The sequence below is a fragment of the Trichoderma camerunense genome (genome assembly GCF_050948025.1).
Source record: "Trichoderma camerunense strain CBS 138272 chromosome Unknown V8C40scaffold_9, whole genome shotgun sequence".
Classification (NCBI taxonomy): Eukaryota; Fungi; Ascomycota; class Sordariomycetes; order Hypocreales; family Hypocreaceae; genus Trichoderma; species Trichoderma camerunense.
In genome coordinates, this window is record NW_028145361.1 from 1,366,258 (window position 1) to 1,393,621 (window position 27,364).

The 27,364-nt window shown below is 46.9% G+C and overlaps 14 protein-coding genes across 14 annotated transcripts; 8 read left to right on the top strand and 6 right to left on the bottom strand.

Moving 5' to 3' along the window:
• Nucleotides 1-554: 554 nt before the first annotated feature.
• Nucleotides 555-1,723, top strand: V8C40DRAFT_245888 (uncharacterized protein). The gene is made up of 4 exons (XM_083216002.1): nucleotides 555-899; nucleotides 962-1,110; nucleotides 1,166-1,322; nucleotides 1,375-1,723. Exons 1-4 carry the CDS (start codon nucleotides 624-626, stop codon nucleotides 1,558-1,560), a joined length of 768 nt encoding a protein of 255 aa, XP_083073302.1. The 5' UTR covers nucleotides 555-623; the 3' UTR covers nucleotides 1,561-1,723.
• Nucleotides 1,724-1,768: 45 nt separating this feature from the next.
• On the bottom strand, nucleotides 1,769-2,760 carry V8C40DRAFT_287729 (SDR family NAD(P)-dependent oxidoreductase; the record flags this gene model as incomplete). Its single annotated transcript, XM_083222770.1, has 3 exons — nucleotides 2,662-2,760; nucleotides 2,376-2,609; nucleotides 1,769-2,298 (listed from the first exon to the last, which is right to left on the bottom strand). Exons 1-3 carry the CDS (start codon nucleotides 2,708-2,710, stop codon nucleotides 1,769-1,771), a joined length of 813 nt encoding a protein of 270 aa, XP_083073303.1. The 5' UTR covers nucleotides 2,711-2,760.
• Nucleotides 2,761-3,253: 493 nt separating this feature from the next.
• Nucleotides 3,254-5,271, top strand: V8C40DRAFT_245889 (Zn(II)2Cys6 transcription factor). Its single transcript, XM_083216003.1, has one exon. The coding sequence runs from the start codon at nucleotides 3,487-3,489 to the stop codon at nucleotides 5,245-5,247; it is 1,761 nt and encodes a 586-aa protein (XP_083073304.1). The 5' UTR covers nucleotides 3,254-3,486; the 3' UTR covers nucleotides 5,248-5,271.
• On the bottom strand, nucleotides 5,193-6,483 carry V8C40DRAFT_245891 (uncharacterized protein). Its single transcript, XM_083216004.1, has 4 exons — nucleotides 6,291-6,483; nucleotides 6,002-6,231; nucleotides 5,596-5,930; nucleotides 5,193-5,536 (listed from the first exon to the last, which is right to left on the bottom strand). The coding sequence occupies exons 1-4, from the start codon at nucleotides 6,396-6,398 to the stop codon at nucleotides 5,286-5,288; spliced, it is 924 nt and encodes a 307-aa protein (XP_083073305.1). The 5' UTR covers nucleotides 6,399-6,483; the 3' UTR covers nucleotides 5,193-5,285.
• Nucleotides 6,484-6,935: 452 nt separating this feature from the next.
• On the top strand, nucleotides 6,936-8,132 carry V8C40DRAFT_245893 (DsbA family oxidoreductase). The gene has a single exon (XM_083216005.1). It carries the CDS (start codon nucleotides 7,338-7,340, stop codon nucleotides 8,043-8,045), a length of 708 nt encoding a protein of 235 aa, XP_083073306.1. The 5' UTR covers nucleotides 6,936-7,337; the 3' UTR covers nucleotides 8,046-8,132.
• A 297-nt stretch (nucleotides 8,133-8,429) lies between these two features.
• Nucleotides 8,430-9,576, top strand: V8C40DRAFT_245896 (SDR family oxidoreductase). Its single transcript, XM_083216006.1, has 2 exons — nucleotides 8,430-8,563; nucleotides 8,652-9,576. Exon 2 carries the CDS (start codon nucleotides 8,657-8,659, stop codon nucleotides 9,509-9,511), a length of 855 nt encoding a protein of 284 aa, XP_083073307.1. The 5' UTR covers nucleotides 8,430-8,563; nucleotides 8,652-8,656; the 3' UTR covers nucleotides 9,512-9,576.
• Nucleotides 9,577-10,134: 558 nt separating this feature from the next.
• On the top strand, nucleotides 10,135-10,887 carry V8C40DRAFT_266174 (uncharacterized protein; the record flags this gene model as incomplete). The annotated part of the gene is made up of 3 exons (XM_083219721.1): nucleotides 10,135-10,255; nucleotides 10,307-10,527; nucleotides 10,591-10,887. 3 exons carry the CDS (start codon nucleotides 10,135-10,137, stop codon nucleotides 10,885-10,887), a joined length of 639 nt encoding a protein of 212 aa, XP_083073308.1.
• A 318-nt stretch (nucleotides 10,888-11,205) lies between these two features.
• On the bottom strand, nucleotides 11,206-12,000 carry V8C40DRAFT_245898 (YciI family protein). Its single transcript, XM_083216007.1, has one exon. The coding sequence runs from the start codon at nucleotides 11,914-11,916 to the stop codon at nucleotides 11,452-11,454; it is 465 nt and encodes a 154-aa protein (XP_083073309.1). The 5' UTR covers nucleotides 11,917-12,000; the 3' UTR covers nucleotides 11,206-11,451.
• Nucleotides 12,001-12,435: 435 nt separating this feature from the next.
• Nucleotides 12,436-14,007, bottom strand: V8C40DRAFT_287731 (uncharacterized protein; the record flags this gene model as incomplete). The annotated part of the gene is made up of 6 exons (XM_083222771.1): nucleotides 12,436-12,560; nucleotides 12,612-13,007; nucleotides 13,074-13,574; nucleotides 13,627-13,800; nucleotides 13,850-13,871; nucleotides 13,927-14,007. The coding sequence occupies 6 exons, from the start codon at nucleotides 14,005-14,007 to the stop codon at nucleotides 12,475-12,477; spliced, it is 1,260 nt and encodes a 419-aa protein (XP_083073310.1). The 3' UTR covers nucleotides 12,436-12,474.
• A 638-nt stretch (nucleotides 14,008-14,645) lies between these two features.
• V8C40DRAFT_245902 (uncharacterized protein) lies at nucleotides 14,646-19,337 on the bottom strand. Its single transcript, XM_083216008.1, has 7 exons — nucleotides 18,434-19,337; nucleotides 18,356-18,367; nucleotides 18,121-18,303; nucleotides 15,690-18,049; nucleotides 15,145-15,631; nucleotides 14,940-15,087; nucleotides 14,646-14,873 (listed from the first exon to the last, which is right to left on the bottom strand). Exons 1-7 carry the CDS (start codon nucleotides 19,170-19,172, stop codon nucleotides 14,831-14,833), a joined length of 3,972 nt encoding a protein of 1,323 aa, XP_083073311.1. The 5' UTR covers nucleotides 19,173-19,337; the 3' UTR covers nucleotides 14,646-14,830.
• Nucleotides 19,338-19,433: 96 nt separating this feature from the next.
• On the top strand, nucleotides 19,434-21,944 carry V8C40DRAFT_245907 (amidase signature domain-containing protein). Its single transcript, XM_083216009.1, has 2 exons — nucleotides 19,434-20,014; nucleotides 20,072-21,944. Exons 1-2 carry the CDS (start codon nucleotides 19,491-19,493, stop codon nucleotides 21,693-21,695), a joined length of 2,148 nt encoding a protein of 715 aa, XP_083073312.1. The 5' UTR covers nucleotides 19,434-19,490; the 3' UTR covers nucleotides 21,696-21,944.
• Nucleotides 21,945-21,960: 16 nt separating this feature from the next.
• V8C40DRAFT_245908 (chaperonin 10-like protein) lies at nucleotides 21,961-23,370 on the top strand. The gene is made up of 3 exons (XM_083216010.1): nucleotides 21,961-22,194; nucleotides 22,256-22,983; nucleotides 23,039-23,370. The coding sequence occupies exons 1-3, from the start codon at nucleotides 22,049-22,051 to the stop codon at nucleotides 23,221-23,223; spliced, it is 1,059 nt and encodes a 352-aa protein (XP_083073313.1). The 5' UTR covers nucleotides 21,961-22,048; the 3' UTR covers nucleotides 23,224-23,370.
• A 42-nt stretch (nucleotides 23,371-23,412) lies between these two features.
• On the top strand, nucleotides 23,413-24,518 carry V8C40DRAFT_245910 (Mpv17/PMP22 family protein). The gene is made up of 3 exons (XM_083216011.1): nucleotides 23,413-23,695; nucleotides 23,783-24,157; nucleotides 24,219-24,518. Exons 1-3 carry the CDS (start codon nucleotides 23,546-23,548, stop codon nucleotides 24,372-24,374), a joined length of 681 nt encoding a protein of 226 aa, XP_083073314.1. The 5' UTR covers nucleotides 23,413-23,545; the 3' UTR covers nucleotides 24,375-24,518.
• V8C40DRAFT_227704 (uncharacterized protein) lies at nucleotides 24,373-26,049 on the bottom strand. Its single transcript, XM_083212294.1, has 2 exons — nucleotides 25,264-26,049; nucleotides 24,373-25,205 (listed from the first exon to the last, which is right to left on the bottom strand). The coding sequence occupies exons 1-2, from the start codon at nucleotides 25,801-25,803 to the stop codon at nucleotides 24,570-24,572; spliced, it is 1,176 nt and encodes a 391-aa protein (XP_083073315.1). The 5' UTR covers nucleotides 25,804-26,049; the 3' UTR covers nucleotides 24,373-24,569.
• Nucleotides 26,050-27,364: the final 1,315 nt, after the last annotated feature.

Sequence of the window (27,364 nt, forward strand, 5' to 3'; positions counted from 1 at the left end):
AAAGCGCGGAACATGCACTGTTGGCCAATTTAGCCGGGTGATAGTACAAGCGCTGAATTCTTCTCGGCGTTTACAATGAAGAACAGATCCATGGATCTTGACACATATGGAGCGTGAACGCGCACTTGGATGCACATCAGTGTTAATGACCCTTCCACCTCTCCTCCTCTTTCCACGTTGCAGGGAAATAAAAATCACAACAGTATGTATGTTCTAAAAAGGGATTGTATTGATTGATAAGTGTGCAGGTAGCATCATTGGAGGAATGCAAAATTGGTGCAGCCTCATGATCATGCTATGAGTCTCTACTTTCACACATTTTACCGAACATAACTATTCGGATAGTGAAATAATCCCTCAACAGTACCCCCGATCCTATCGTATACTCCTCTTTCGAGTAAATGTTGCTGCGCAACGCTACAAAGGAATCCGCCGGAGATAGAAATATGGTGGTGCATCTAGCTCCGTACCGTTCAAGGCTACCTAACGCCCTATCTCCGCTAGAATCCGAGATGTATATATAGGGACCTCCACGTCGAGATGATTTGACCGACGAAATCTATATGTTCAGCAAGGTGTTATACAGCATATTTCTTCGTTGAAAAAAAATTCACAGTCACAAAATGGCGAGCGTTCTGGTAACCGGAGGTGGGCGTGGGCTCGGGCTTGGGCTTGTTCGTTTGCTGGCATCTCTACCAGTATCGACCATCTCCAAGGTATTCGTTACCACAAGAGGAAAGCCTTCGGAAGATTTACAAAAAGTCATCGAGACTGCTGGCGGACGAGTCATTAATATCGAATGCCAAGTTGTCGACGCGGCAAGCGTTAAGCGTGCTGCGGCTGAGGTTGAGGAGAAGCTTGGAGGGGAGGGGTTAGATATCTTGATCAATAACGTTGCTGTGAGTATTTACGCCTCTGGATTTCATTTATTCGGGTCTGGACTCACAAATCAATGCATCAGATGAGCGGACTTTATCCACAAGGCATTCGCAACATGGAGGCCGAAGAAATGCTCCAGGAATTCAACGTCAACGTCGCTTCAACACACAGGGTTACTGCTGCTTTCATTCCTTTATTACAACAAGGAAAGCAAAAAAAGATTGCCATGGTGTAAGAATACCCCTCTATAGTGCTCCTACCCACTTCTTGGCTGACATTTTCAAAGATCATCATCTGCTGGTTCAATTTCCTGGGCAAACCGGTACTCCTTCTCGCCTGCATACGCATACAAAATCACCAAGGCCGCAATGAACATGATGGCGGTTCAATACGCAATTGAATATGAAAAGGATGGATTCACCTTTTTGACACTATCTCCCGGTGTAAGCAGCTCCTGAGCACTCTCATCCTACTTCATTTTCTAACCTTCTCCAGTGGATGAAAACTACCATGGGCGGCGATATGGCCGACCTTGACGTTGAGACGGGAGCCAAGGCAACATGGGACATTGTGAACAAAGCTGATAAAAGCTACAATGGAAAGTTTTACAACATACATGTTCCAGGCTGGGAACACAACGAAGGCGTAAACCAATACGATGGACTGGAAATCCCATGGTAGAAGAAGACTGGAGAACTGCCGGGACATCGAATGGGAGGTTATGCTATATATTTATCAAAAGTCATGCTAAAAGTTTATTGCCTTCATAATGGGCAGGATCCCGTTAACATGGGATGCACATGCATTCCGCGCTCTGCAAAATAAAAGCTCGCTCTTAGCCAAATTTGACCAATATCGTATCTTGTGTATATCTATTGTCACTCTCCTTTTAGAAAAAGAGGGACATGCCTCCATCAACCACAATATTGGCTCCATTGATGTAGCTGGCGAGCCCACTGGCGAGGAAAACAACGGTATTGGCCACCTCTTCTGGAACACCTGTTCGCGCAAGCGGAACAGCATCAAGGAGAGACTTGTAAAATGGATAGTTGTCTCTCTTCACAATTTGATACTGGCTCAGTTGAACCGTACCATCTGGCAGCGTAATGTTCGGGTTCTCAATGGATCCCGGGGCAATGGAGTTGATTCGAATGCCCAGAGCACCAAGCTTGCGGGCATAATCTTTAGCCAGTGTGGCCTGGGCTCTCTTAAAGGTCGAATAAGGGGAGCCGGCAATGGGGTGTCGTGCTTCAAAGCCCGCCATCGAGCTGATGACCACAAGAGATGCATTTTCCGAAGCCTTTACTCTCTCTTCAAGAAACGGCGTCGATGCGTCAATCAAGGTGACCAAGCCCAAGATGTCTGCACGGAAGCTGTTTTCCCATGCTTCAGGTGTTGCTTCCCCAATCAGAGGAGATGCTGTATCAAAGAGAAAAAGTCAATTAGTAAACAAGCTAGGTGCATAGGGACCAAAGGTTGTATTAAATGTAGCTTACCATTAGCAATAACTGAATCAATGCGGCCAAACTCTTTAGCTGCTCCCGCTACCCAAGACTTAATCTCTTCGGGGCTGCTGATATCAACGGCCGAGCCGACAGCAGGGGCACCGTTGGTAGCGCCCTTGAAGAGCGAGAATTCATCTCCTCGGATTGTGCGAGCACAGAATGAAACATTGGCTCCCTCGATCAAAAAGGCTTCCACAATGGATCTACCGATTCCTTTTGAGCCGCCTGGAATGGGATGTTAATATAGCCGGAGATTTGTGTTGATGGCGCTTATTACCTGTAACAAGGACATGCTTGTTGGCAAAGTTGCTGGAGAAGGAAGGCATCGCGTCTAATTAATGATAATACGCTGGTAGTGAATGGTCTGGAACTCAATGTATGATTGATCTCTTGTTTGTTGGAATCCGAGTATCGCTCTACACAGAGATACTTATATGCCTTCTAAGTTGCGCGTCCTGTATGCAACACTCCATAACTCATAAACAATCCTCGCTACTATCTATGGCATTTCTAATACTATAACTTATCACCGGCTCTTTTAGTAACACCAATATTTTCGATTCAGGTTTTGACCGAATTTTTTTGTCTGTTCACAGCGAGAATAGGGTAACAGCGCAATGTGGGGGTGATGGTGTTTAGGGATTAATCACATAATAAGCTCCGAGAGGCGTCTTTTTCCGCGTTGAGTTGATCCTCATACACAAAATCCACCAGCGGAGAGATCCGAACTCCGCTAAATTGGGTCACTAGGATCTGAAATTGCATCTTTAGTCTCTCATCGAATAAACTTCTCACTCATACTCTTTTCGTTAACTGTCTAACCCTTGTCATTGGACAAAGGAAGGATCGCGGAGTTCCGGGTGTAGGGCTTCACAGGCTGAAAATCAGCTAAACCTAGATTGGAGACCGCGCGGACGTACGTTTTGGTGCAGCTGACGCTTCCATTGCTCTCGCTCTTCTTTGCTGATTCAATGCTGCTTCTTCTCAGACGAGTGTCTCTTTAAAGTGAGGGAGGCGCTAACAGTTATTGACTACTGTGAAGACATCAAATACTATCGAATACTGTCATATCGAACATCATTGTGTTTGTTTAATTCCCTCAATGAGCCGCTCATCTACCGAAACATGCTGGACTTGTCGGGTCCGCAAGAAGAAGTGCGACCGGAAGCGGCCCACCTGCAGTGCCTGTCACTCACTTGACATTACATGCTACAATGGCAAAAACCGTCCAAGCTGGGTTGACAATGATCTCGAACGAGATCAATTTGCGGATCGGATCAAAGCGCAGATCAAAGAAAAGGCAGAATGCCGTCGCGAAAAGAGTTATGTAAAAGTCCTGCCGCTCGGAAGGGTGAGGAAGCCAAAGACGAGTTCAGCTGCCGCTGATCGGCCCGTCAAAAAGAATCAGTCCAGGCAAAATATTCAAGCTCAAGAGGGAGCTCTCACGGAACTATCTTGCTATGGATGCTCCAAGAACGGCATATCGCCGCCTGAAAGTGTCTCCGACAACCCTGCTCTACTCGGAATCAGCAACGACATTGACACTGATCTCGAAATTACGTTTTTGGACTATGCTTTCCCTTTTCTGTTCCCATTCTACCGCCCCTCCATTTTTAAAGGAGGACGCGGTTGGTTGCTAGCGACGCTGAGAAAGAGCATGCCGCTCTTCCACACAGCCATGGGCTTCAGCACATACTTTTTTATTTTGGTTATGACGGACATCGCAAATGGAGAGCATGAAGTATGCAAAGGACTCGTCGAAGGGAAACTCATATCTCATGTAGATACCGCAATCAAGGCTATGAGACAAGGAATAGAAGATCTGGCAGCCTGTGGAGAACTCGCTTCGACTGAGGAAAAGGCGCACCTCATGGAAGGTGTTGTGCAGCTTCTGGTGTTTGAAACAAACATTTCAGCAACCAATGAATGGGGCATTCATCTTAACGCTGCAGTGTCTCTTTTTAAAGAGATATTTGAACAACACAACCCCCAAGGTGGTAGAATGGATCTCGACTCGGTGTTAGCCAAGATGCAGAAAACTGGATGGGCAGCTGTGAGTTCGTCACACAGAATTTTTAATCCAGCTCAGGGGGCTTTTATTTTTTATGTCGCTGTCATCATATTTGCGGATATCATCTCTGCAACCATTCTTGGAGATGCTCCGATGTTACGGGAATACCATTCACTCCTGATTAATGACGGATGCGGGACAGTGGATTCGCCTGGACTTTTATTAGACTTGGAGGATTCTGTGGGCTGTCAAAGCTGGATTCTCCTCTTAATTGCCGATATTGCTTCTTTAGTAGAAGTCGAAAAGCATGGACGAGTATCTCGCGATGATCTGCTCCTTGAGGGCAACAGGATCGCTGAAAAACTCCAACATGGTATAACTAGCCTCAAGGATAACCCGGGAAAACCTGTGGCCTCTATAGGCTCCTTCCAAGCTTATTCTAACCCTGAAGCTCTATTGGAAACCATTGACTCCACCTCGTATAGTCTGGTGTGGGCACATGCTACTGTTCTCTACCTGTTTGTTACTACTTCTGGGTGGCAAGAACAGCACGAGATCATACAACAAAACGTCTCATCCGCTATCCAACTTCTCGATAAAATTGCATCACCGGCGATTTTACGCAGTCTCGCTTGGCCATTTTGCGTCGTTGGCTGCCTTGCCTCCACCGACCAAGAGGAGACATTCCGAATAATTGCTTCCAGAATGGGGAATCTGTCAGCATTTGGCACGCTTCTGGAAGCGCTGAGGATTATGGAACAAGTCTGGAGCACTCGTGGAGAGAGAGATGTGGAAAACTGGGATTTCACTTATTGCTTCCGTATACTAAGCTCAATACCTCTACTCATCTAATGCTAATATGACTGGCTATTGCTACTGCTTCGTTCGTCTTAATGTCCCTTCCAGGCACCAACGACTTCGGCCAACTTGGTGGTCTTGATTTCGGGAAACTTGGCGTTCAGGCTCTTGTCTTCTGGAGCTTTTAGGCTGCCATCAAGGACCCATGAGGCGAAAAGCGAGAACAAGCCTTGCATCGCTGGCTTCGGAAAGTATGGATATAGCGCAGGGTGAGAAGGCAATTCTGTAATCTCTCCCTTTGCAAGCTTCTCGGGGAAATCATACGTGACGTTAAACTTGGTGCCTTGAACTCTGTTAGCTTTGTCTCGATTTTGTTAAAAAACGTGAAATGGAATAGCATACCTTGGGCTTCTTCAGCAAGTGCAACAAGCTTGTTGAATGTTGAGTTTTCACCGTAGCAGTAAGTAATCTCCTCCCACTTGGGCAAACTCAGAAATGCGACAACAAATTTCGCCACGTCAAAAGTATAGGTAAAAGAAAGGACTTCATCTCCTGTACCAGGTATGGCGGCAGTCTTGTTCGGCGGGTCTACCACGAAGAACAAAGGCTTCAGGTACGTCTTAACATGTGGCATACCGTAGTAGTCCATGAAGTAGCCGTTGGCAACCCGAGTCCATTCCAAGTCGGTCTTACGAAGCTCTATCACTGTAGCTTCCCGAATCTTATACATAGGAGATCTAGGATGTAGGCATAAAGTTAGTATGTGCATGTAAAATCGGAAAGTCATGGAGACCAAGGCTTAACTAACACTTCAGTATGAGGAGTACCCCATTCGCTGGTAATGAAGCGTTTAATGGTGCCGGCTTTGCTGGCTGCCTTGACCAGGTCGACTTGGCAAGCCCCAGAAACTTCATCAATCACGCTGATGGTAGAGATGACAATGTCTACTTTGTGGCTGGCCAGTTTTTGCGCAGTTTCATCGATATTGCTGTAGTCCACTGCAACTACGGGTGCTTCTTTATCATTTACCTCTGGAACCTTTATTCTGGCCTTAGCTTTGATGACAGCATCAGTAGTCCTATATGTTTCCTGCTTACCTTTCGAGCCAAGACGATGACATCGTACAGAGGTGACTTTTTCAACTCTTCAACGATGGTGCGACCAACGCTACCAGTGCCACCGGCGACTGCGACAACCTTTGACATGATTGCGAATATTAGTGTTGTTGAAAATGATGTTGGTGAGAGTGTTGGATCTGCGTTTATAGCAATGCTTGACTTGAGGATGTTTTAGTTCCAAGTTTACGAGAATCTCATGACTTATATAGCATTGAAGACACAAAAATTCCCAATTCTTCCATGTTGCATCGTATCATCTCGATTTCTAAGCTGTTCGATCCCCTTTTCGATTTATGTTTCATTTGTCGCCCTCAAACGTTGTCTTGTTGAAGTCGCTTGCGACAGCTTCACCGCGCGGTCTCCAAATCGGGTAAAGAGGTCTTGGTATGCTGGATCCACGTCGTCACTCGTTCCGCTGCCTTTCCTAAAACAAACTGGGCGGATTTATGGAGTTACAGCTCGTTCCTCTTTCGTCAATGTACTCGTACTATGTTAGTTTGTTGGATACGTAAGCCGGGCTGTGATTCTCAATGGATTGCGTTCATCCCACGTTCCTCCCGAGCTGAAAGTCTCCGGCTTATTCAGCAGCGAACGAATTTTTTATTTCTTCGCGATATCATTGTAGTTGCGCGCATGCCCTAGTTCAAATGACATATTTTCTCAATATTGTAAAAGTACTTTCTTTTCTATTCGATTTCGAAATGAAAAGAGGAACAAATCGGGGATCTTCAAGGAGGTGGTGGTAAACTGCTCGCCGAGTTGCTATATGCTTGGTATCGCGTTCTAGCAACATCCTAACGTTTAGAGAGACTGCATGCAAAGTCTATGAACTATCTTCGTCGGCATTGTGCTATCTACTTTAAATACAATGTTAGACTCTTATTTTACCATGACTAAGCCCATACCCACCATCTGTGTCCCATATATGACTCTCCGCTCGTCTCCTCGTCCCTCTCTCTCCCCTTCGTCTCATCTAGGCTCTGTATCATTACTCTGTTTGTCGGAATCTGTCAGTATTCAGTCGTAATGACGAACTTCAACATTAAAATCATCTCGGACAATGTCTGTCCCTTTTGCTTTTTGGGCAAAGCACGCCTAGATCGAGCCATTTCTGCGTTCCGCAATGCCACTCCTAAAGGCGACGGCGACAACTTTACCATCTCCTGGCATGCTTTCTACCTCGATCCTCATGCATCCTTCAAATCGGAACCGGTGCGAGAACACGTGGCAAAGAAGTTTGGAAGCTTCAGTCGGGTCGACGCAATCCACGAACGACTGGCGCAGACAGGCGCCGAAGAAGGCCTTAACTTCACATTCAAATCTCTAATCGGCAATACCAGAGATTCTCATCGGCTTGTTCAACTAGGCAGGTCAAAGGGCAATGAAATGGAGAACAAGGTCGTGAACCAAATCATGAAGATGTTCTTTGAAGAAGGCGGCGACATCACTAGCATTGACGACCTCGTCAAGGCCGCCGAGCGAGGAGGGCTAGATCCAAAGGAGGCAAAGGAATGGCTGCTTAGCGACAATGGGAAAAGAGAAGTGGAGGAAGAGGTGAATGAGGCAACGAGAATGGGCGTCACAGCCGTACCAACATTCATCATCAATGATAAATACCGGGTACAGGGAGCACAAAGCGTGGACGAATTCATGAAGCAATTTGCTCGCGCCAAAGCTGCAGAAGGCGAAGCAGAATCGACTTCCAGAGGGAAAGAGGGCAATACATGTATGTAAGCTCTTCTTAAGAGGTGGCAACATCACTTACGGCTGTACCTTAAGGTGCTTTAAATAGTTTACTCCAATTATTACCCTTTATAGACGTTCTCTTATATCGAAAGGCTCTTCTCGAAATCTCCAATGAACGAAGCTCCAACTCGGACTGAGCCCGCGGGAAATCTAACCGCCACTGTGGGCTCAGATTTTATCTCCGCATGTGGTGGCCCCGGATTTTTGCGTAGTAATCGCCGAGTTTTTCGGTCGAGGAATCCACTATCCGCTCGAGTCCGCTCGAGTCCGCTCCCGTCCGCTCTCGGGTCGGCCCTGCTAGACAAATAAATCAAGGCAAATAGCCACGGATTGCTTCAAGAAGTGAAGATTCCCTCAAAATGTGGAGGAACTAAGATGTAACAGCGATATGAATTGAGTCATACCGAAGCCAGACTATCGAGATGGTCGGGTGATGAGGAGAGACAGGTTGTATGAGGTGGCTTGAGAATCCAAGTATAAAAGAAAGGCGATGTCCTTGTGATGTGGTATGTTGAACTTCTCTCATCGACCAAACGACAACAAAAGGAACAGCCGTTCATATCATCGACTGACCAAGAATCCGCATCTTCATAGCAACAATGGCTCCTCAAACTTGGCTCATCACTGGTGCCTCGTCCGGTCTTGGCCTGCACCTCGCCATCATTGCCGCAAAGCAGGGCAACAAGGTCATTGCCACAACACGCTCTCTGACTAGGGCCCAGAACATCACAGACAAGAACATCCAAGTCGCTCGTCTTGACCAGAATGAGCCGCTAGACAAGATTAAGGCCGACGTTGATGCCATTGTCAAGGTTCACGGCCCCATTGACATCGTCGTCAACTGCGCAGCTTACGTTCACACTGGCATCCTCGAGGATCTCACACCAGAGGACACATACGCTCAGTTTCAGACCAACGTATTTGGTGCTCTCAACGTCTACCGCGCCATTCTCCCCCACCTAAGAGAAAAGAGATCCGGAACCCTGGTAACCATCGGATCAATGGCCGCATGGTTCGCCCACCCCGCGGCTAGCATATACAACGCATCCAAGGCTGCTATCCGGTGGCTCAGTTTCGGTCTTGCCAGCGAAGTCAAGCCTCTGGGCATCAAGCATCTGCTTGTAGAGCCTGGCCGTTTCCGAACAGAACTGCTGAAACAGGACGGCAACTTCAGAACATCAAACGGAAGCGACGGCATCGCCGATTACAGAGCGATCAGCGAAGCAGTCAAGGAGGGCATTGCTCGCGAGGCCAACAAGCAGCCTGGCGACCCTGTCAAGGGAGCTCAAGTCATTTACGACGTTGTCACCTCCAGCGGCGTAGCCCAGGGCAAGGAACTGCCGGAATTCCTGCCTTTGGGACAGGATGCCATTGAGGAAATCACCAAGTCAGCACAGTCGGCAATTGATGTCTGCCAGGCATGGAAGGAGATTGCCAGCTCAACAGACTATTAAGAAGCGCTATGAGATATGATGTCTAGAAAACAATTAGCATGTACATAGTTTAAAATAGAAATGACACTCCAGCGCACCTATAGGATACCGTATCCAGCACCCCGTCTCGTAAATTTAAAGGTGATATACTATATGCATGTATATATTTATACCACTGGATATCAGTATATAGTATCGACACAAGAAGAGAGTTGCAACGGTACCTAGAGAACAAATCGTAAATATTTTAAAAGGCATTCACCTAACCAAGGTTTTAGATAGTTATTCTTCCTGTTGCTGGTGAAGTATATATACTGCCAGACTGTGTATACTATATATATGTGTAGGGAGGTTGATAAGATATAGATACCGCGATACAGCTATCGTGGTTTGTTCACGACGCGCAAGTGCTGCCAAGGTCGCTCCTTCGTCCATCCTCGTTCCATCGAGTTAAGCAGGTGCAACTCACCGCAAAAAAAAAAAGTCATGTACTTATCACTATCTTTCTCTTTCTCTTTCTCTCTCCTTCTCTCTATTATTTCTATTCTTTTTCCTCTTTTTCTCTCTCATCTCCCCTCTCCCGCCCTCGATTATCACAAATTGAATGACACCTGAGCCCACCGCATGCTTCGACATTCACTGCAATGGAGCCAGTCACATTCAACGATGTAGAGAATGTGTTGCCATCACCAGAGCCATCTCCTCCGCCGCTGCCGTTGCCTACACCGTCGCCTCCTCCAGAGCCAGAGAGAGAGCCAACTCTTTGTGAGCATTCATTTGAAGTGCGCTGCCATATCGAGGCTAATAAATGAGCAGGGCAAACATTGGCGGCGTTAAAAAATGAGCGATTATTAAATAAGTCTTCAATGATGCGAGAGCTGGCTTATGGGTATATGTATGCTCATTTGCAGAATGTGAGGGTGGACTGGAACCTGGAAGGTAGCACTGTTTGCCGTGTCGAGGGAAACGGATGTCATGGCCACGACTTTGAAGAGCTACACAAGCTGGAACAGCATCTTAGAGCTCCATACCACTTAGTGAGTTTGACAGGCTGGCAACATGTGTCTTGAAACGTTCAAGTATACCGACCTCAAAGCAAGGCCCATAACGCGACTCAAAATCCTTTCCAATGGCCACCACGTCCACGGAGATACTGCAAGCGTATACGCCAGGACGTTCAAGCACAAATAACACAGAGTGATGATATGGTCATAGCAGAGACAACAAACGACGAGATTACACTCTTGTCAGAGATTCCAGACAGCCAAGGTTCAATAGCCTTGCCATTCACCGACTCTGCTGATGTCTCTGTACAAGAGTGTAGCGGCTTGCAAAAGGCCGATGACAAAGACGATGATGACTCCGACGGCGCGAAAAGTATTATACTTGGTTCGTAGCAATTCCAGACAGTTTGCTTTACGTAGACAAGTAAGCCAGGATGGCGGCGCGGAACAGGTCTTGGAGGATGAATTGGCTGCAATACCCGGCGGCTGCCTCCGTCTGCTGACGGCGTGGGATAGCAGCGGGCGTAGTCGCCGAGAGAACGAGCATACTTACATGCAATATGCATGATGTTGCCATTTTTAGCGACCACAGAGTGTCTATTTCGAACTGAGAAATGTGGAAAGGTTCATCTATAGCTCAAAATAAACAGAAATCTTTTTAATGTCTATATCCAAAGCGTAAACTCCACTTCTAACTCTTTTTACATATTAGTTCTGGCTATACAGCGTCTTGTGTCACAAAGTCAGCAGGTTCTACTTTGATAACAAGAGCAGCGTGTTATAGGAAAGGGGAGTGGTAATAGCCGACACCTGGAAGAACTAGACACTCGACTATTAGTCGCTGGAAAGCTAGATACATATGTACGGGGAAGACTTAGGGTACCAGCTAGCTACTCCCTTTACCGATTCAACTCCAAAATATCCTATCCTACTACTAAGATCAAAGGCGCATCTCCATTAGATAGAGCCATTGTCTTTTTGCGCAAGTTCCAGCACTCTCTTTGCCACCTGAATCCGTAACTTTGCTTCCCGCTCTCGTAACTCTTTTGTGAAACCATCGCCTAACTCTTCCACACATCCAATCCGTCGAACAACAATCTCTCCTGATTGCATCGGAATCTTCTTGGCCCAGCTGAGAGCCTCTTCCGCATCCTTGGTTTGCACAATCCACCAGCCACAGATATGAGTTTCGGTGGCGACGTTAAAAGGTCCTGGAATAATTTCCGGTGGATTGTCAGTAGAGTATGTCAATCGATAGCTATCTACTGAAGTTGGTCGGAGGCCTTGAGCGTCAAGTAAGATTCCGGCATCGTTCAGTTCTTCGTTGTACTTGCACATTGACTCGAATATTTCTGGGGGGATTTCTGCTGGTGGGGCTTCAGCCATGACATTGGCTTTCATGAGAAAAATGAATGAAGGCATTGTGAAGTATGAAGACTAGGTCTGTATATGTTGATCTTGATTGTGAAGCTGCTCGTGTCATCACAACTAAATATAACTTGATATAACCAGACTATATATGCATTATATCATGCCTAATCATGGGGGCAAAGTTTCGCATCCGCTAAAAACACGACGCAGGCAACAACCCCTCATGCCCAGGCAAGTTGCGCGAGAGGCGTTCATTTAGAGCGGAAATGACGACAGGTCGGTGTGTGTAGTTCATCCTAATTTATTTGTACAAGAATTCACGTTTCTAAGCGTACAGTTAGCTTGAACGTTAAGATTTGCATATTGAGCTGTCAACATTGCAGAAGCTGCTATTCAAAGTCACCACAGTGCGGTTGACACATGGCATGTTCTGTCAAAATTGTGAAGTTCTTGACGATGTAAACAAACTTTTTGTCTCTATCTAAACAGCTCTCGTCATATGTAGGTAAATGTTCACCATATTGCTTTCTAGAGAACCACAAATACCAGCCTATACCAAACCAACATTTTCTCTATCAACGTGCATTTTTCATGGCCGCATCCTTCCCTTTAGCAGCTACATGCGGTATCAAGACGATACTCAAAGGCGAAATCGAAATCAGACGAATCATCGACAATGGTAATCTTCTTAGCTCCTGTTGAAATGTTAGAGCTCCTGTGCAAGTCGCGAAGTCATATGTTCTTACCTCTCGGAATCTTGAATGATCCCCAGAACCCGTCATTCGCAATACTTCGTAGAGCGCCGGCGGCTCCAGATCCCACATCAACCATACGGATATTAGATCGCTTGTACTTTTCGTCTCCTAGAGTGAGTCTGCCATGTGTAGAGCCAAGCTTCACACCGTCGGCGAAAACAGTGTATTGCTCGGAAGTCGTCTCAGTATCGGCAATGGTAAGAACCAAGTCCTCATCGTATTGCCCGATATAAATCTCTCCATCTTGTCCCAGTCGTTTATGTGAAACACCTCTAGTCCAAGGGACGACTTTTCTTCCCAAACATGGGGTATAGGTAGAGCACGATCCGTAGAAGTGAACCATAGCGCCAGTTTCAGACTTGTACCAAACGTCATCAGCGGCAGTTCCTAATGACGCCTGTCAGTAACACAGTAATTGGGTTTAATTTTGCCAAGCTAAGAATGACGGCTCACCAGCAGGGATAAAAAAGTCAAGACCTGAGTCATGCGATTCGATCTGTTTGCCGTTGATGTAAAGTGTGAATTGTCCACCGGCAATCTTTGTCACCCACATATCGAATGGATATACGTAATTGGGGATTGGTTGGTTTGGGTTAGGTAGAATCAATTTTTCACGACCTGTTGGGGCCAACTTTTTGGGGGCGTTGTTATTCTCCAAGGCAAGCCATTTGCAGGGTGAATTATCCTGAGGACAATTCCACCATTCTCTAGAGAGACTGAAAGGTGATTGGCGCCCCTGGACCAGGAGTGACTCCTTCTTGTCTTGATGAATCTTTTCAAAAAGGTTAATTCCAGTCTCGAGAGAGTTTATTTGATACTTGATGAATGAATCCAGATGTATCTCATCATGGGGGAAACATTCCAAGAAGGCTTGACGGAGAAGAGTCTCTAGTTCGGCAGATCTTAGGGTTTGTGCACAAGTGGGAGATTTGCAAAATCCAGTAGGAAGAGGACCTAGAAATATTGTGAGTTACCGCTAACAGTCATTCGACAACTATTTGCTCACACTCTGGTTCAGGTGATACGCATTCACCGTTTTTGAGCTCATGGCCCTTTAAACAACAAACCCATTCACCTGTGTCTTTATCATGGTGAATAGTAGCTATGTCCTCACTGGGACTGCAGATATCTGAGATTTGGACACATTTCCAGACTCCTTTCACCAGCTGGGCAAATTGACCTTTTCTCGTGTTAATGCAGCTATAGCCTTCTGCAGTGGGTTGACATACCTTTTTGACGGCAGTATTCGTCCTAAAGAGAAAACATTGTCAGTGCTATGGCATGACCAATGGTAATAGCGACTCACAATTGCTGCGGGTGGCGATGCTTTGGCCGAAATTACTGTTGGAAATAGGGCAATGGCCCCAAGAATAAGTGAAGCCTTCATAACTTATACTTAGACTTGAGCAAGTTGAATAAAGGTGTTTGTAGTATAGATTTTCTTGCAGAGACTTCAGATTCCTTATATATCATTAAGAGTCTTGATGCAAGGGAGATAAGAGGCCTCCGTTACCCTTCCTTGAGAGCCTCATGCCAGGCATATCCCAGGATGCGCGACATCCGATATCGCCGGATGAGCCTCAATGCAGCTTGCAACTCCGACATGAAACATTTGCAGCCCAAATCTCCATAATAATGGCAACATCATGAATGCGAAAGTGCTTTCGTGGGATAGTGGAGTGCTATATCCAATGTGTCCAGTTGTTAATGGCCCATTGTCATATAACTCAAGGGATGAAATACACCAGAGCAGCCTTCTCAGCCTGAGCGACTATGTCACCGGCTGGAGTCCATAGGTAATGGGACTCAACTGGGTGCCACAACATCACCGAAGAGGTTTTAAGATGCCACAGATTACTTGCCACGTCTAGAGGGTCAGCTCCCGCAGAGCCTCAGCGTGGCCACGATATGTCTGTCCCACTCCACGTGGGTATCCACAGCCAGGTCATTGTGTCTCGGAGGTGTAACCCTGCGTCAGGCAGCCATGACAATGCATTATAGCAGTCGTGTGATGCAATAAGAGGATCAAAGGTGTAACTTCTTCGGATATCTATTAAGAGATTCATTCACGAGGAGTATGGTGCTAAATACTTCGTCAAGAGTATGTATGTCTATAGGTCAACTATAGTCACACAGACTAATTTTGCTCAGATCCCTTAAGCCACTTAATTAATATTCTCTTCAGAATATGAATCCTTCTCCGCGAGTCATCAGTCTTCGTGATAGGTGAGCAAATTATTTCGGCAGGACCAGCTAGCCTCTGTTAGCTATCCCGGTTTACTGATTTAGCAAATTCGGCATATCACAAATTGTACTCACATCCTGCACTTATGATCGTCTCCGCCAGATGCAATGACACAAGGATCGACCGGATTCCACGCGGCAAAGTTTGTTCGCTCAGGATAGTGGCCGTGTTCGAGCCCTGCAAGAGTTCCCGAATTCAGATCCCAGATGCTTATATAACCGTCTATTTGTTCTGTGAGCTCTTATTCGCAGTCAGAGAAATTGTCTGATAGTGACTCACTTTCTTCGGCCCTCAAGAGAAATGTATCATTTTCTCCCCCTACGGATCCTTGCAACAGAAAATCAGTGTTACTTATCCCAGGACGTTGCTGAATGACTTCGCCGCTTGGGAGAAGCCGAATATCGAACCCCCCATCAACGTATCCCATAAGAATGAGGCCGAGGCCGTCACTGATAGAAACCCAAGACGCACGCTCTGACAGAGAGATTTTGTTTGCTAGCTCCGCAGCCGCAACTTGAAAGATGAGCAGCTCTTTTGTGTATGTTACGGCCACAAGCCACTTTCCATCTTTTGACATGGCACTAGATTGGACGCGAAGACCTTGAACTTCGATCCATGGGCGATAATGACCATCGGATATCTCCACAGTCATGATACCAAGTGTATCACTCAAGGAAGTCAAGATGACATATCTGCCGTCAAGTGACCAATGACACCCCATTCCGGGTTCATGATGCAGAGGTAATACTTTGACTAGCTCTCCGCTCTAGCAAACCAGTCAGCTTGAAGGAAGCCATAAAGAGACGTGGGGTAGATAATCTTGCCTCGGAATCCCATAACCTTGGCTTACCATCGAGGCAGAGAGTCACAATCAATGAGTCATCCGGACTCCAGGACGCTTTAGTAACGGGCTTTTCGTGGTCCAAGGTGCTTTGTAATTCGTCTTTTTGAAGGTCGAAGATTAGAGCTTTATTGGAGGAAAGGCAAAGAGCTATTCGTGAGCCGTCTTGTGAGAAGATGCACGCCCACACTTCCCCATCGGTCGCTATTTCTTTAACGACGGTGAATGGAATCTGGCGCATCTCGGAGGTTTGATGAGAGACCTCTGGCATCATTGATGCAGATGCTAGAACCGCATGTAACCCCAGATGGGTGCTCCATTCGAAGTTCGTTCGGCCATAGAGATCCATGTGGTCCAGATCAAAGTTACCCCGATCAAGTATAATCTTGATGATGGTAGTGTTTTTACCCAATAGCGCACAGGTTAGAAGGTCCCATCCATGACTTTCTTGTATATCAGTCTCAATGCCATCTTGCGCAAACAAATACTTAAAAAAGTCTTCATCACCGTGTACCGCTGCTAAGAGCAGTGGTGTCTTTCCGTCACGATCTTTAGTGTTTAATTCAACGTCAGGCTCCGCTTGAAGTATTTTCCACAAAGCGATGCGATTTTCTGTATTGGTTCGGGATGATGGGGGCCTCTGAGAGCTACTATCCAGAACAGAGATTTTGTTGGTCATTTGGTCAACGACAGTTTGTACAATGCCTGACACCGGGGAGAATTGAAGCTGTTTATCGGAATCAAACGTTATTGTAGACGTTTTGACTTGAATGTCCATTGGTTGGTTGAAGTCCAGAGTTGCTCTCAGTAAAATGTCATATGGAGCCTCTAAATTGCAACTGAGGAGCAGATTGATGAGATCACAGTCGGCGAAAGCAACCGCCGAGTAAAACTGAGACCATGTCGAAAGACTGTGAGCCCCCATATCAATGAATTGTCGAATAAATTGCGAAACGTCCTCTGGAATACGCTGTGAATTTAGGAATGCACGTTCAAGAGCTACCGAAATGGCATACCCGTACTCTTGAAGGTAAGGGGCAATGAAGGAGGCGAGCAGACTCTCGCCATGATTTCCCTTAGCAAAAAAGACTTCAGGCTCTTTAGCGTGTTCCCATACTGAAAAGCACGCATAGAGAAGAAGAGGGCAGTTTCTCGATTCCTGGCTCTCTCTTACTGCAATGTCAAAGGCTCGCATGTAAGCGAAGCTGCATTTTAAAATGAACCAATGACAGTCGCTCAATATCAACTTAAAATATGGAGGCGACACCTGGGTAGATTGCAGATACTCTTTAACCGAGAAATGAGAGAATGAGACGATGCAGTTGTGCGGCGGAGAATCCTTGTCAGATAGTTGAGTGCTTGTGACGAGCCCGGAAAGAATATTCAAGACTTCCGAAGCCGAGGTAAAGCGATTTTGGTATACGCAAGATACTTCGTACTCGCTAGAAGAAGGCAACAGGTTCGCTTCATCACTTTCTTCCACGTCAAAAACTGCAAGCTCCGCAATCTCTGCGAGATTCAGAGGTCTCGTTGAACATGCAAGCCACCTGAGAACAGCCATGGCTTCGAGTTTGTAGTTGTTCAGATCAATGCGCCGAAGAATGCGGCTATAGGTTTCGCCTAAGTCACGAGGAAGCCGTTTTAACGTTCGATTGACGTCAATCTCTCGCGTTTTGCCCCTCAATCCCTGTATTTGGAGGTCTGCCCAGCGGAAGACGCCGTCAGCATTCTGAACAAGGTGATCTATTACCCTTGTCTTAAGAGCATGAGACCAAGCTTTAAATGAATCCTCTTCTCTCATCAAAGCTCGTAAATGTTTGCGTATGTCCCGGTCAACATCTGTAGCGTGGAGAGCGACCAAACTTGTCGGAATAGATAACTGTGATATCTTGGTTTCAATATCGACCTCTAAGCGACTTGTGATGAGAATATGCAGCTTCGATTTGACCTTTCCAAGCAAGCTGGCCAAGAAAGTAATAGCTTCGCCTCTAACAAAATCTGAGTCGCATTCATCCAACGCATCGATTATAAGAAATGTTTCCTCGGATAGATCGATGACTTCTATTAGTACAGAGTCCAACTCTTCCATCGGAGGGGTCTTGGATGGGAAATGAGTGTCATAAAGGCTTCGAAAGGCTCGAGGGATGAAGAATACGCTCTCCTTATCAGGATGAGGAATAGAAAGTCCCTTTAGAATCTGTACTAAAAGGGCACATTTCATATTGCGAAGACTTTGAGAGTCCTTGTTCCGAAATGAAAAGTAATAATATGCAAGCATACTATCGTTGGTGCTCTCGAGGTGCTCAATAACTTTGGACGTCATAATCGTCTTTCCCGATCCCGCTGTGTCTGCTGTTAATTATAGCTGTGAAAGATACATGTACCTATTTATATGAACGCTAAATTTTTCTTACCTTTCCCATGTAACCAAAGTAAAGACTGTTCTTTCATCCATGGGATAATGTATCTACTCACAAACCAGCTGCCCGTACTAGCACTAGGTTTCCTAGCGCTTCGAGATTCGGTGTAAAAGCGTTGTTGATCAATGTATGAGAGCCATCCCAAGAGGCGATCTCTCGTTTCTTTAGAATAGTGATCTGTGTATACACACGTCAAAATAAATAGTGGACATGAGGAGGCCTGGCTTGCCTTTTATTATGTCTGAAGAAGAAAAAGTTAGCAATAAGCCCATCTAAGCGAGCGATATGTAAAAGTTGGAGGCCTGACCTTGCTCATTAATTGCACGCCGAAGACGTGCAAATGCATTATCCTGTCCTTCTCCGTATATAAGCGGTATATAGACACCAAAGATGCCTAGGAGGGAGTAGGCCTTATCTTCGGGATAAGTTGTGGAACGTTTCTCCGACCATGCCATCCGCCTGTCGATACTTATCTGAGAAAGTCGGCGTCCTCGAAGAACATCGATTGGAATTTGAGTAATTTCATGAATTTCTCTCTCCAATGATTCTTTAGTACCAAGATGCGCGCATTCAGACGAAAAGAATTCCACCGTCGCGGGGGCTAAGAGTTCTTGTAAAGTCCAACCCCGCGTAAACCACCGACTTTTGCGAAAAGAAGACTCCCAACTCGGTGCAGGTGAGGAATCGAGCTGGTTAATGTCTCCGTGTTTTATCACATCAGACAGGTATACGTAGCACTTAGCAGCGTTTTTATAGAGTCGGAACATGGAGTTGATCTCCCTTTGAAGCTCTGTACTATTCGACTTGTCAATGCAACAGGTATCTATCCAGAAGTAGGATAGGCCATCTGAGGCTGCTTGTCTGGCACAGAATTGTATTTTACGATACCCCGGCTTGTCTGAGCCTTTACCAGCAGTAATGTCGCTAAAGGTGACTTCATCGTCATCACCACCCCAGGTATGGGAGAGAATCGCATATGGTGGAGGCTCGTCGATGAGATCTTTGGTGCACACCAGGCGATTGCCGTTGAAGCTGAGAAGTCGCATAATTCATAATCATAGATGCTTGAAGCCTTGGTGTTGGTTGACTTGCTATGTTTTGAACTGTGCTCAATAAGTATGTCGTTAGCAATATATACGCGCGAAAGACGAAACATTCGTAAAATTGTCTGCTTGTGCCAAGAGCGTACCAGCTGCAATCAGCAATTAGGCAGACTTGTGGTTCATACATGCGTGGTGACAAATTCAGCCCAATCGGAGCGATTATTAACCCCCAAGAGCCGCTTCTCCGCTCAATTTCCAATTTCATCCAAGTTGCTGCTTTGTTAGACTTGATGCGAGAATCACTGTATCAATACCTTCAAAATGGCTACAGAAATAAAATTATCACTCCCAAATGCTCGCCCATACGGATTTACTTTTCCTCTTACTACCACAGCATTCATAGTGGTTGACATGCAACGGGATTTTCTAGATCCGGATGGCTTCGGATCCATTGTATGCGGCAACCCCGCCATCTTCTCATCCGTCCGCAAAATTGTACCAAACGTCCAGAGAGCTTTAGAAGCGGCACGTTCTATGGGCTTGCATGTCATTTATACCCGAGAAGGCCATCTTCCGAATCTCTCAGATTTGCCTGCTGCGAAAAGACTAAGACAATTAAATGCACCAAATGGCAACCAATTGATGGGCATCGGCGACGAGGGGCCAATGGGGAAGCTCTTGGTGAGAGGAGAGAGAGGTCATAATATTATCAACCAGCTAAAGCCGCATCCTGGTGAACCAATTATTGACAAGCCAGGAAAAGGAAGCCTTTGGGGTACCGGATTTCATAGGCTCTTGCTTGCTAGAGGGATTACCCATTTGATACTCACCGGCGTGACGATAGAGTATGTCTAGAGAAAGCAACGCACTTTCGCTTCCAACACGACTAATAGTGATTATAGATGCTGTGTTACGAGCACGTTACGAGAGTGTAACGATAGAGGTTATGAATGTTGTGTCCTCTCTGACTGTACCGAAGGCTTCGATCCAGCCATGGTGGCAGCATCATTAGACACCATCGTCTGTCAAAATGGTCTTTTTGGATATGTTGGCCATAGCAGCGAGCTCATTGCACAGGCATATCAATCACGCGCCCTTAATTCGAGTCTTACTACAAATCTTGATGCCACAGCGCTTCCCTCTATCAGTGAGCTCAGAAGCCTATACAAAGATGGTCTGCTGGATCCAGAAGCTGTCATACGATCAGTATTCAATCGAATAGCCAAGTACGAGAGCATTGATCAATCTTTGTGGATATCTAAAGAATCTCTAGAGAGTGCATTGTCAGCTGTCAAACGATTATCGACGGCTTATGCGGGCAAAGCGCTTCCTCCTCTCTTTGGCATTCCATTTGCCGTGAAGGATAACATCGACGTGACCGGGGTGATCACTACAGTTGCATGCGACAGCTTCGCCTATACTGCGACTTCAACTGCTCCAGCAATTCAACATTTACTTGACGCCGGGGCAATATATATAGGGAAATTGAACCTCGACCAATTTGCCACTGGTTTAACAGGATGCCGCTCACCTTATGGCACTCCTCATAGTTACCACAGCAAGAGGCACATCACTGGCGGTTCATCTTCTGCACCAGCTGTTGCCGTTGCTGCTGGACTTGTATCCTTTACCATTGGGACCGACACCGCCGGAAGCGTTCGGGGTCCAGCAGCATTCAACGGAATCGTCGGCTTCAAACCTACCAAGGGTACCATCTCGGCAAGAGGCGCGGTACCCGCTTGTCAGAGCCTTGATACACTCGGTATCCTAGCACCTTCTCTAGACGATGCAAGACAGGTTTGGTATGTAATGGATCAGTATGACCATTTAGATCCATACGCCAAACCACCATCAAGTCTTCCTACCTGGATGGTGGATTATCGAGGGTTCAGACAGGGAGGGTTCACCTTTGGCATACCTCCGGAGTCCTTTGTAGACTTGTGCTCTGAAAAATACAAACAGTTATTCAAGATGGCTATTGGCAAGTTACAGTCGTGCGGAGGAACGCTGGTCGATATCGACTACACGCCATTTGTCAAGGCGGGCGGTCTGATCTACGGTGCATCTCTTATCCATGAACGTCTTGCTTCAATCGGACACGACTTCATCACAGAAAATATCGACACATTTCATCCCGTCACAAAACGGATTTTTGAAGGCGTTTTATCATCTGACGTTAAGGCCTGGGAAGTGTTTCGGGATCAAGCCACGCAGATGCAGTGCATCGCAGCGGCACGCCGAACCTTCAACAAACTGGAAGATGGCATTGACGTTTTAGTTGTGCCAAGCATGCCCTGTCATCCTACTATACAAGAGATATTGGATGATCCAATAGCTCTAGGTTCGAAACTTGGGCTATTCACGTATGCCGCAAATGTTGTTGATCTATGCGGTGTTAGCATTAACGCCGGATGGATAGAGGATGGGGAAGCACGGCTGCCATTTGGTATCACATTTCTGGGAGACAGCGGATATGATGGGAAAATTCTGGACATTGCAGCTATTTTTGAAAGCTCTATGCAATAGAGTTAAGGATCGTTCACCCATTATAGTGATACTTTGACGCAATATAGATACACATGTTCTATTTATGACTCTAAACTATCATTCATCAGTTAATAACTCTAATGCCGACACAAGAGCCGTCCCCACAAGCGTCAGCATCCGGAGCCCACTGCCGATGCGGGGATTTCGGAAGACGGATGGAGGTTTTCTAAAACAATATTTGACAGCTGGTTAATAAGTCTGGACTATTTAATTTCAGGTATTTATTAGACGAAAACTTATCTATATCAGCACCAACTGTTGACTTTTAGCTGAATCTACATTTTACATACATAATTGCTCGCCGGGTAGTCAACAGTCACATAATCTCAAACATGGGCTCATCAATACCGACCACTCAAAGCGCAGCCGTCATCGAAAATCCTGGGCCAAATGGAATAGTTCGAATTGACAATTCGCATCCAGTTGAAATTCCAGGCAAGCATGAAGTCCTTGTCAAGTTGGAATTCAGCGGTATCTGGTAAGGATTTTAATTACATGTATGCTCTCCACATGCAACGGATGTTGCTAACTTCTGTCAGTGGATCAGAGGTTCGGGCGATGCTTGGCTGGGGAAATTACAGGCCCGTCATAGGCCACGAAGGAGTCGGCATAGTTGTCAAAACAGGCGAGAATGTCTCAGAGTCGATACTCGGCCAGAGGGTAGGCGTGAAATGGCTTCACAGCGCATGCGGCCTGTGCTCGGGATGCAAAACCGGATCTACAAATCATTGTGCAAACCCCGTCTTTACTGGTCTTCATGTTCAAGGGACCCTGCAGCAATATGTAATCGCTGATTCGCGATACTTGACGAGGATTCCGGACGGCCTGCGTTCGGAGTTAGCTTCTCCCTTACTGTGTGCAGGGTTGACCATGGCAGGCGGGATAGGAAAACTCGATACACATATACCCAGTGATGGATGGGTGGTGGTTCAAGGCTCTGGTGGTGGCCTGGGACACATAGGAATCCAGATTGCGACCAAGTTGAGAGGCTACAAAGTTATTGCAGTCGATTCCGGTGCATCCAAACGCGAGCTCAGTCTACAATGCGGTGCTCAATTATTCATCGATTTCGCCACGGAGAATGTCGAAGAGAGAGTGAGAGAAATAACCGGAGAGGGAGCCCATGCATGCCTTATTGTATCGGGATCTGAAGCCGCGTTTGAGCTTGCTCCAAAGCTGGTTCGGAACGCGGGATTGTTAGCCATCATTGGCTTACCCCCGGCCACATTCACTGTCCCCATGACGGCCAGCTTATTCGCAGTAAAAGGTACGATAACACTCATTTTTTAACTGTAGTGTCGCTAATTGTGTTACCCTGAAAGCGCTCACTGTCACTGGTATTATGGTAGGGACTGAGCAGCAGATGGTGGAGCTTCTGGAACAAGCTGCTGCAGGTGTCATCAACCCCGTGGTTCAAGTCGAAGACTTTTCAGAAGTCCCGAGAATTTTTGAGAAGCTCAAAAATAACGAAGTGACGGGACGCATTGTGGTGAGAATTCCTGCGTAAGACGGAAGAGAGTTGCATGCTACTGTTTTGATCACTGTGGCCACTGTGTTGGGCAAAGACCCGGTTCATCCAAGGCAAGATAAAAGACACTCACGATTAGATTAGCAAGGTATCTCACAGAGTTATAGACACATGAATAGAATAAACTTTGACTTTTTACTTTCCAACATCATAACATCAGCATCTCCACCAAAATTCCACCCTGTCCGCAGATCGCCATTCCACGTCCAGGCCTCTCACGTGATGGCCTCCTTGCTCTGACGTTGCGGTCGCAAAGCTTCAAACTTTACACAACCCAAAAACACATACATAACACGCATCCATGTTCAGGAGACATCCAATTGTCTACGTTGTTGCAATTGTGGTGCGAGATCAAATGCCGTCTCCAATCCTGACTGCGACGCTTCAGGCGGCCGCCTTATCAACAGCGTCCAATCTCTGTGCTCAGTTCATTGAGACATACTGGAACAAGGTGAGATTCCTAAGCATAATATGCATCATATCCCCGATGTCTCCATTTTACAACATCAATCTTTCATACTCATCATATTAACGGCAGACCGCCTTTCATCTGGACCACATCCAACTCTTCCGCTTCATAGTCCTCTCTCTTATCACCGCTCCACCCAACTACCTTTGGCAACAGTTTCTCGAAAAGTCCTTCCCAGCATACCCTTCCACACAAAAAGCACGAGGTAAGGATATTGAACTCAAAGCGATGGAAGAAGCAGCCGCCGGAGCCTCCATTGGCGGGGGATCTCAATCACAGTCTGAATCATCAATTCAACCCAGGTTCAGCATCCGAAACACTCTGACGAAATGGTTCATTGATTGCATCACTGCTGGGGCGATCATGAATACTGTTGCATTCTTGGTCATCATGGGGGTGTTAAAGGGTCAACCAATGGCTCAGATATCCTCTAATATTAGAACCGTGGGTTCTCAGCGTTAACCCTACACTTGGAGAGATGATGGTAACTAATGTTGTGGAACAGGAAACAATACCTATTATTATAGCAGGATACAAGATTTGGCCGATCGCATCGATTGTCAGTTTCAGCTTTGTCCCAGTTCATCGCCGCATCGTGTTTCTGAGTTTCATTGGACTTCTGTGGGGCATTTACTTAAGTCTGGTCGCGGCAAGGGTTTAGTTTAGTCTCTCTATTTCACTCAAAGAAGCTGATGTGACATTGGCAGCACAGGATTTGTATAAACAAGCACTCCATATATAGAGTATTCACATTTATGTATATGCCTTCACAAGGCGTATAAAGCTATGTACACCGAAAAGAAGCCGTTTCTGCAAAGCAGACGGCTTATTCACATTATCGTCCACCATGATTCGTTTAGCACTTCTGGGGCCTCCAGTTGGGGATGATGTATCCGCCGTTGGGGTCGTTGATGTCGAAGGTGTCCTCGCCCCTCCAGGCGTGGAGGAACCAGCCAACGTTGTTGGACTTGAAGTAGGCGCAGTTGTTGTCAAAGGTCTTCCAGTAGTTGGTGTACTGAGTGCGGCCCAGATCAGTGTGTCCGGGGTAGTGGTCGGTAGGACCCCAAGCCCACTGAGTCTCGGTGACCCAGACGGGCAGGCCAACGTTGGTCTTGACCCAGTTGATCTGAGACTGGATGTAGCTCCAAGCCTGGGACTCAGGCTGGTTGAAGTGGTAGAAGGGCATGGGGTGGATGTGAGCAACGTCAGAGTTGGCCTTGACACCGGCACCGATGGAGCCGAGTCCCTGGCCGTTGCTGCCGCTCATGGTGCCGGGTCTGTCCCAATCCTCGCTGATACCGACCAAAATTCCCTTCTGGTTGAGAGTAGCACGGAACTTGCCAAGGTCGTTGACAAAGTTGCCCTGGTCCATACCGTCACCAACGGGCTCAGAGCCGAACTCAGCCCAGTGAACGACATAAGGGGCAATGGCCGAGACCGAGGGGTCGTTGATGGCATTGTAGATGGCCTGCTGGGACTGCTGCCAGACGGTCTGAATATGAATGTTAGTCTATTGCTGCTATTGGTATGGAGAATGTATGTATACTTACGCCACCACCGAAGTTGGTCCAGACCTGGACAATCAGGCCCATGTTGTTGGTATAAGCGGCCTTGATAGCGTTGATGAAGACGCTAGACTGAGTGCACGTAGGGTAGTACATGCGCACAATGCTGGCACCGAAATCCTTCTTCATCTGAGCAAAGTCCTTGTTCATCTGGGCATAGCTGTTGGAAGAGTCTCCGCAGTTGCTGTCCTCCAGAGGGTAAGAGAAACCCAGGAAGCCATAGTAGTCCTGCTGAGGGCACCACCACTGGCTGAGGGGAGTGCTGGGAGCAACAAAGTTACCAGGCAGAGTGGCATTGCCAACAGGGAAACAGCTGCCTCCAGTTGGAGGAGGAGGAGGAGGGGGAGGAGGAGGAGCACTGCTTCCACCGCAGATGCCGTTGACGCAAGGGAAGGGATCAGAGCAGTCGTCGTCGGTGCTGCAAGTAGCACCCTGGCAGTGGCCCTCCCATGAGCACGTAGCGGGAAAGGGAGAGGCAAGAGCGGGAACAGCCGCAAGAGCGGCGACCAAGAGCGAGGAGATCATGGCTGAGGATCTGTCTCTTTGAGAGTTGATGCTAGAGAGATGGTATCGGCCGAGAAGAAAGTAGATGCCAAGCCGGGCTATTAATACTTCTTGAGATCTCCCTGAGGCTGATTCTACCAACAGCTCAAAGCAGCCTGATCCGCCTTGTTCGGAAAAGCCATTGCCCAGCGGGAGGCCCTACCATCATTCAGGGGGGCATTTCCGGCCCCTCGCCATTCATGCTCGTCACTACGGAGTACCAGTATACAGCCTCTCTCGTGAAGAGTAAGGAGTAGCTCCTCCAAGGGACCCAAAAACAGCAGCTGAATTAGCAATGATCATGCCCTCCCCACAAAAGCTAGGAGCGAGTTAGTTCATCCCCTGTTCTCGAACGCCTGACAGATGCTTAATGGACGGACAAATATAGACCGCCAAAACCCGAACAACGAGGCCATTCGCTGTTCTGCACAGCTGCAAAGGAAAAGGCCCGACTGAAGCTGTCGAACTGCCTCCGCCGGCAATTACGGCAGTGTAGCGGCATGACAAACATCAAATCGGCAAACGTTCCATCGAGCTTATTCGCCATGGCTGTTGCCCTATCCGGTTGTAGCAAGTGAAATGAACGGGGTAACATGTTTAAAACCCAGCTTCCCAGATGAGAATCGAGGAAGCTGTTAAGCTCAGCCTAGCAGGGGGGTCTGACGCACTAACCTTGGACAAGACCCAGCCGTGAATCGCGCTTCTGTCATGGTCTTCGTATTTTTCTCTCGACTCCTCTACAAATTGAGTTGGTCATGCGTTTCTCAACTCCCAATATGGGCTGCGGGACCAAGAGTTCGGCCGGTCCGCACAATACGGGGACTTGTGTCAATTGTGACTGTTAAGTAATAACAACCACAACAAACAGCTTTTGGTGGAGAACAAAAGTTTGAAAGGCGGAAAAGGCGACAAAGTGCTTATACACTTATACACATGCTTAACCCACGGGTTCTCAGCTCTTACCAGGTCAAGCTTATCCTCGGCAACACTCCCCAGTCGCCGATCTAGCCTTTGGTGAGCTTGGCACGAGGCCTGTCTAGCCCATGATTCTGCGCGTGGACGGAGCAAAAAGGGTGCTAGGATCTAAGTTTAAGGTTACTCCGCGTTCTGCTAACACAGAATTAAGGAATACGAGTGTAACCTTAGCATGTTGCATGTTTAGCACAGCTTCCTCCCCCGGCCGCTTACTCAGGTCCCTCGACTGAAAGGGGAAACAAAACAATTCGACAATCATGCCCTATGTAGAAGCTGCTTCTAGAAGTAACTCAATCAAGTGCCACATTGACGTAAATTACTTCTTTACTGGTTCTAGGCTAACGAAACACACCGCAGCTTCTGCGACCGTCCAAATATCTGTTTCAAAGATCCACTTTGTCCATAAGCCTGCTCATAACAGAGGACCCCAGAACGTTCAGTAAACGAGCACGAGCTGGCTTACTACTCAATCCTACACGACCGTGAAGGGATGAAATACAGCAGGGGATTGAATACAACGCGGTAGTGACATCATGTAAGTTGTGCAACATTCGGCTAAGGCTGAAGA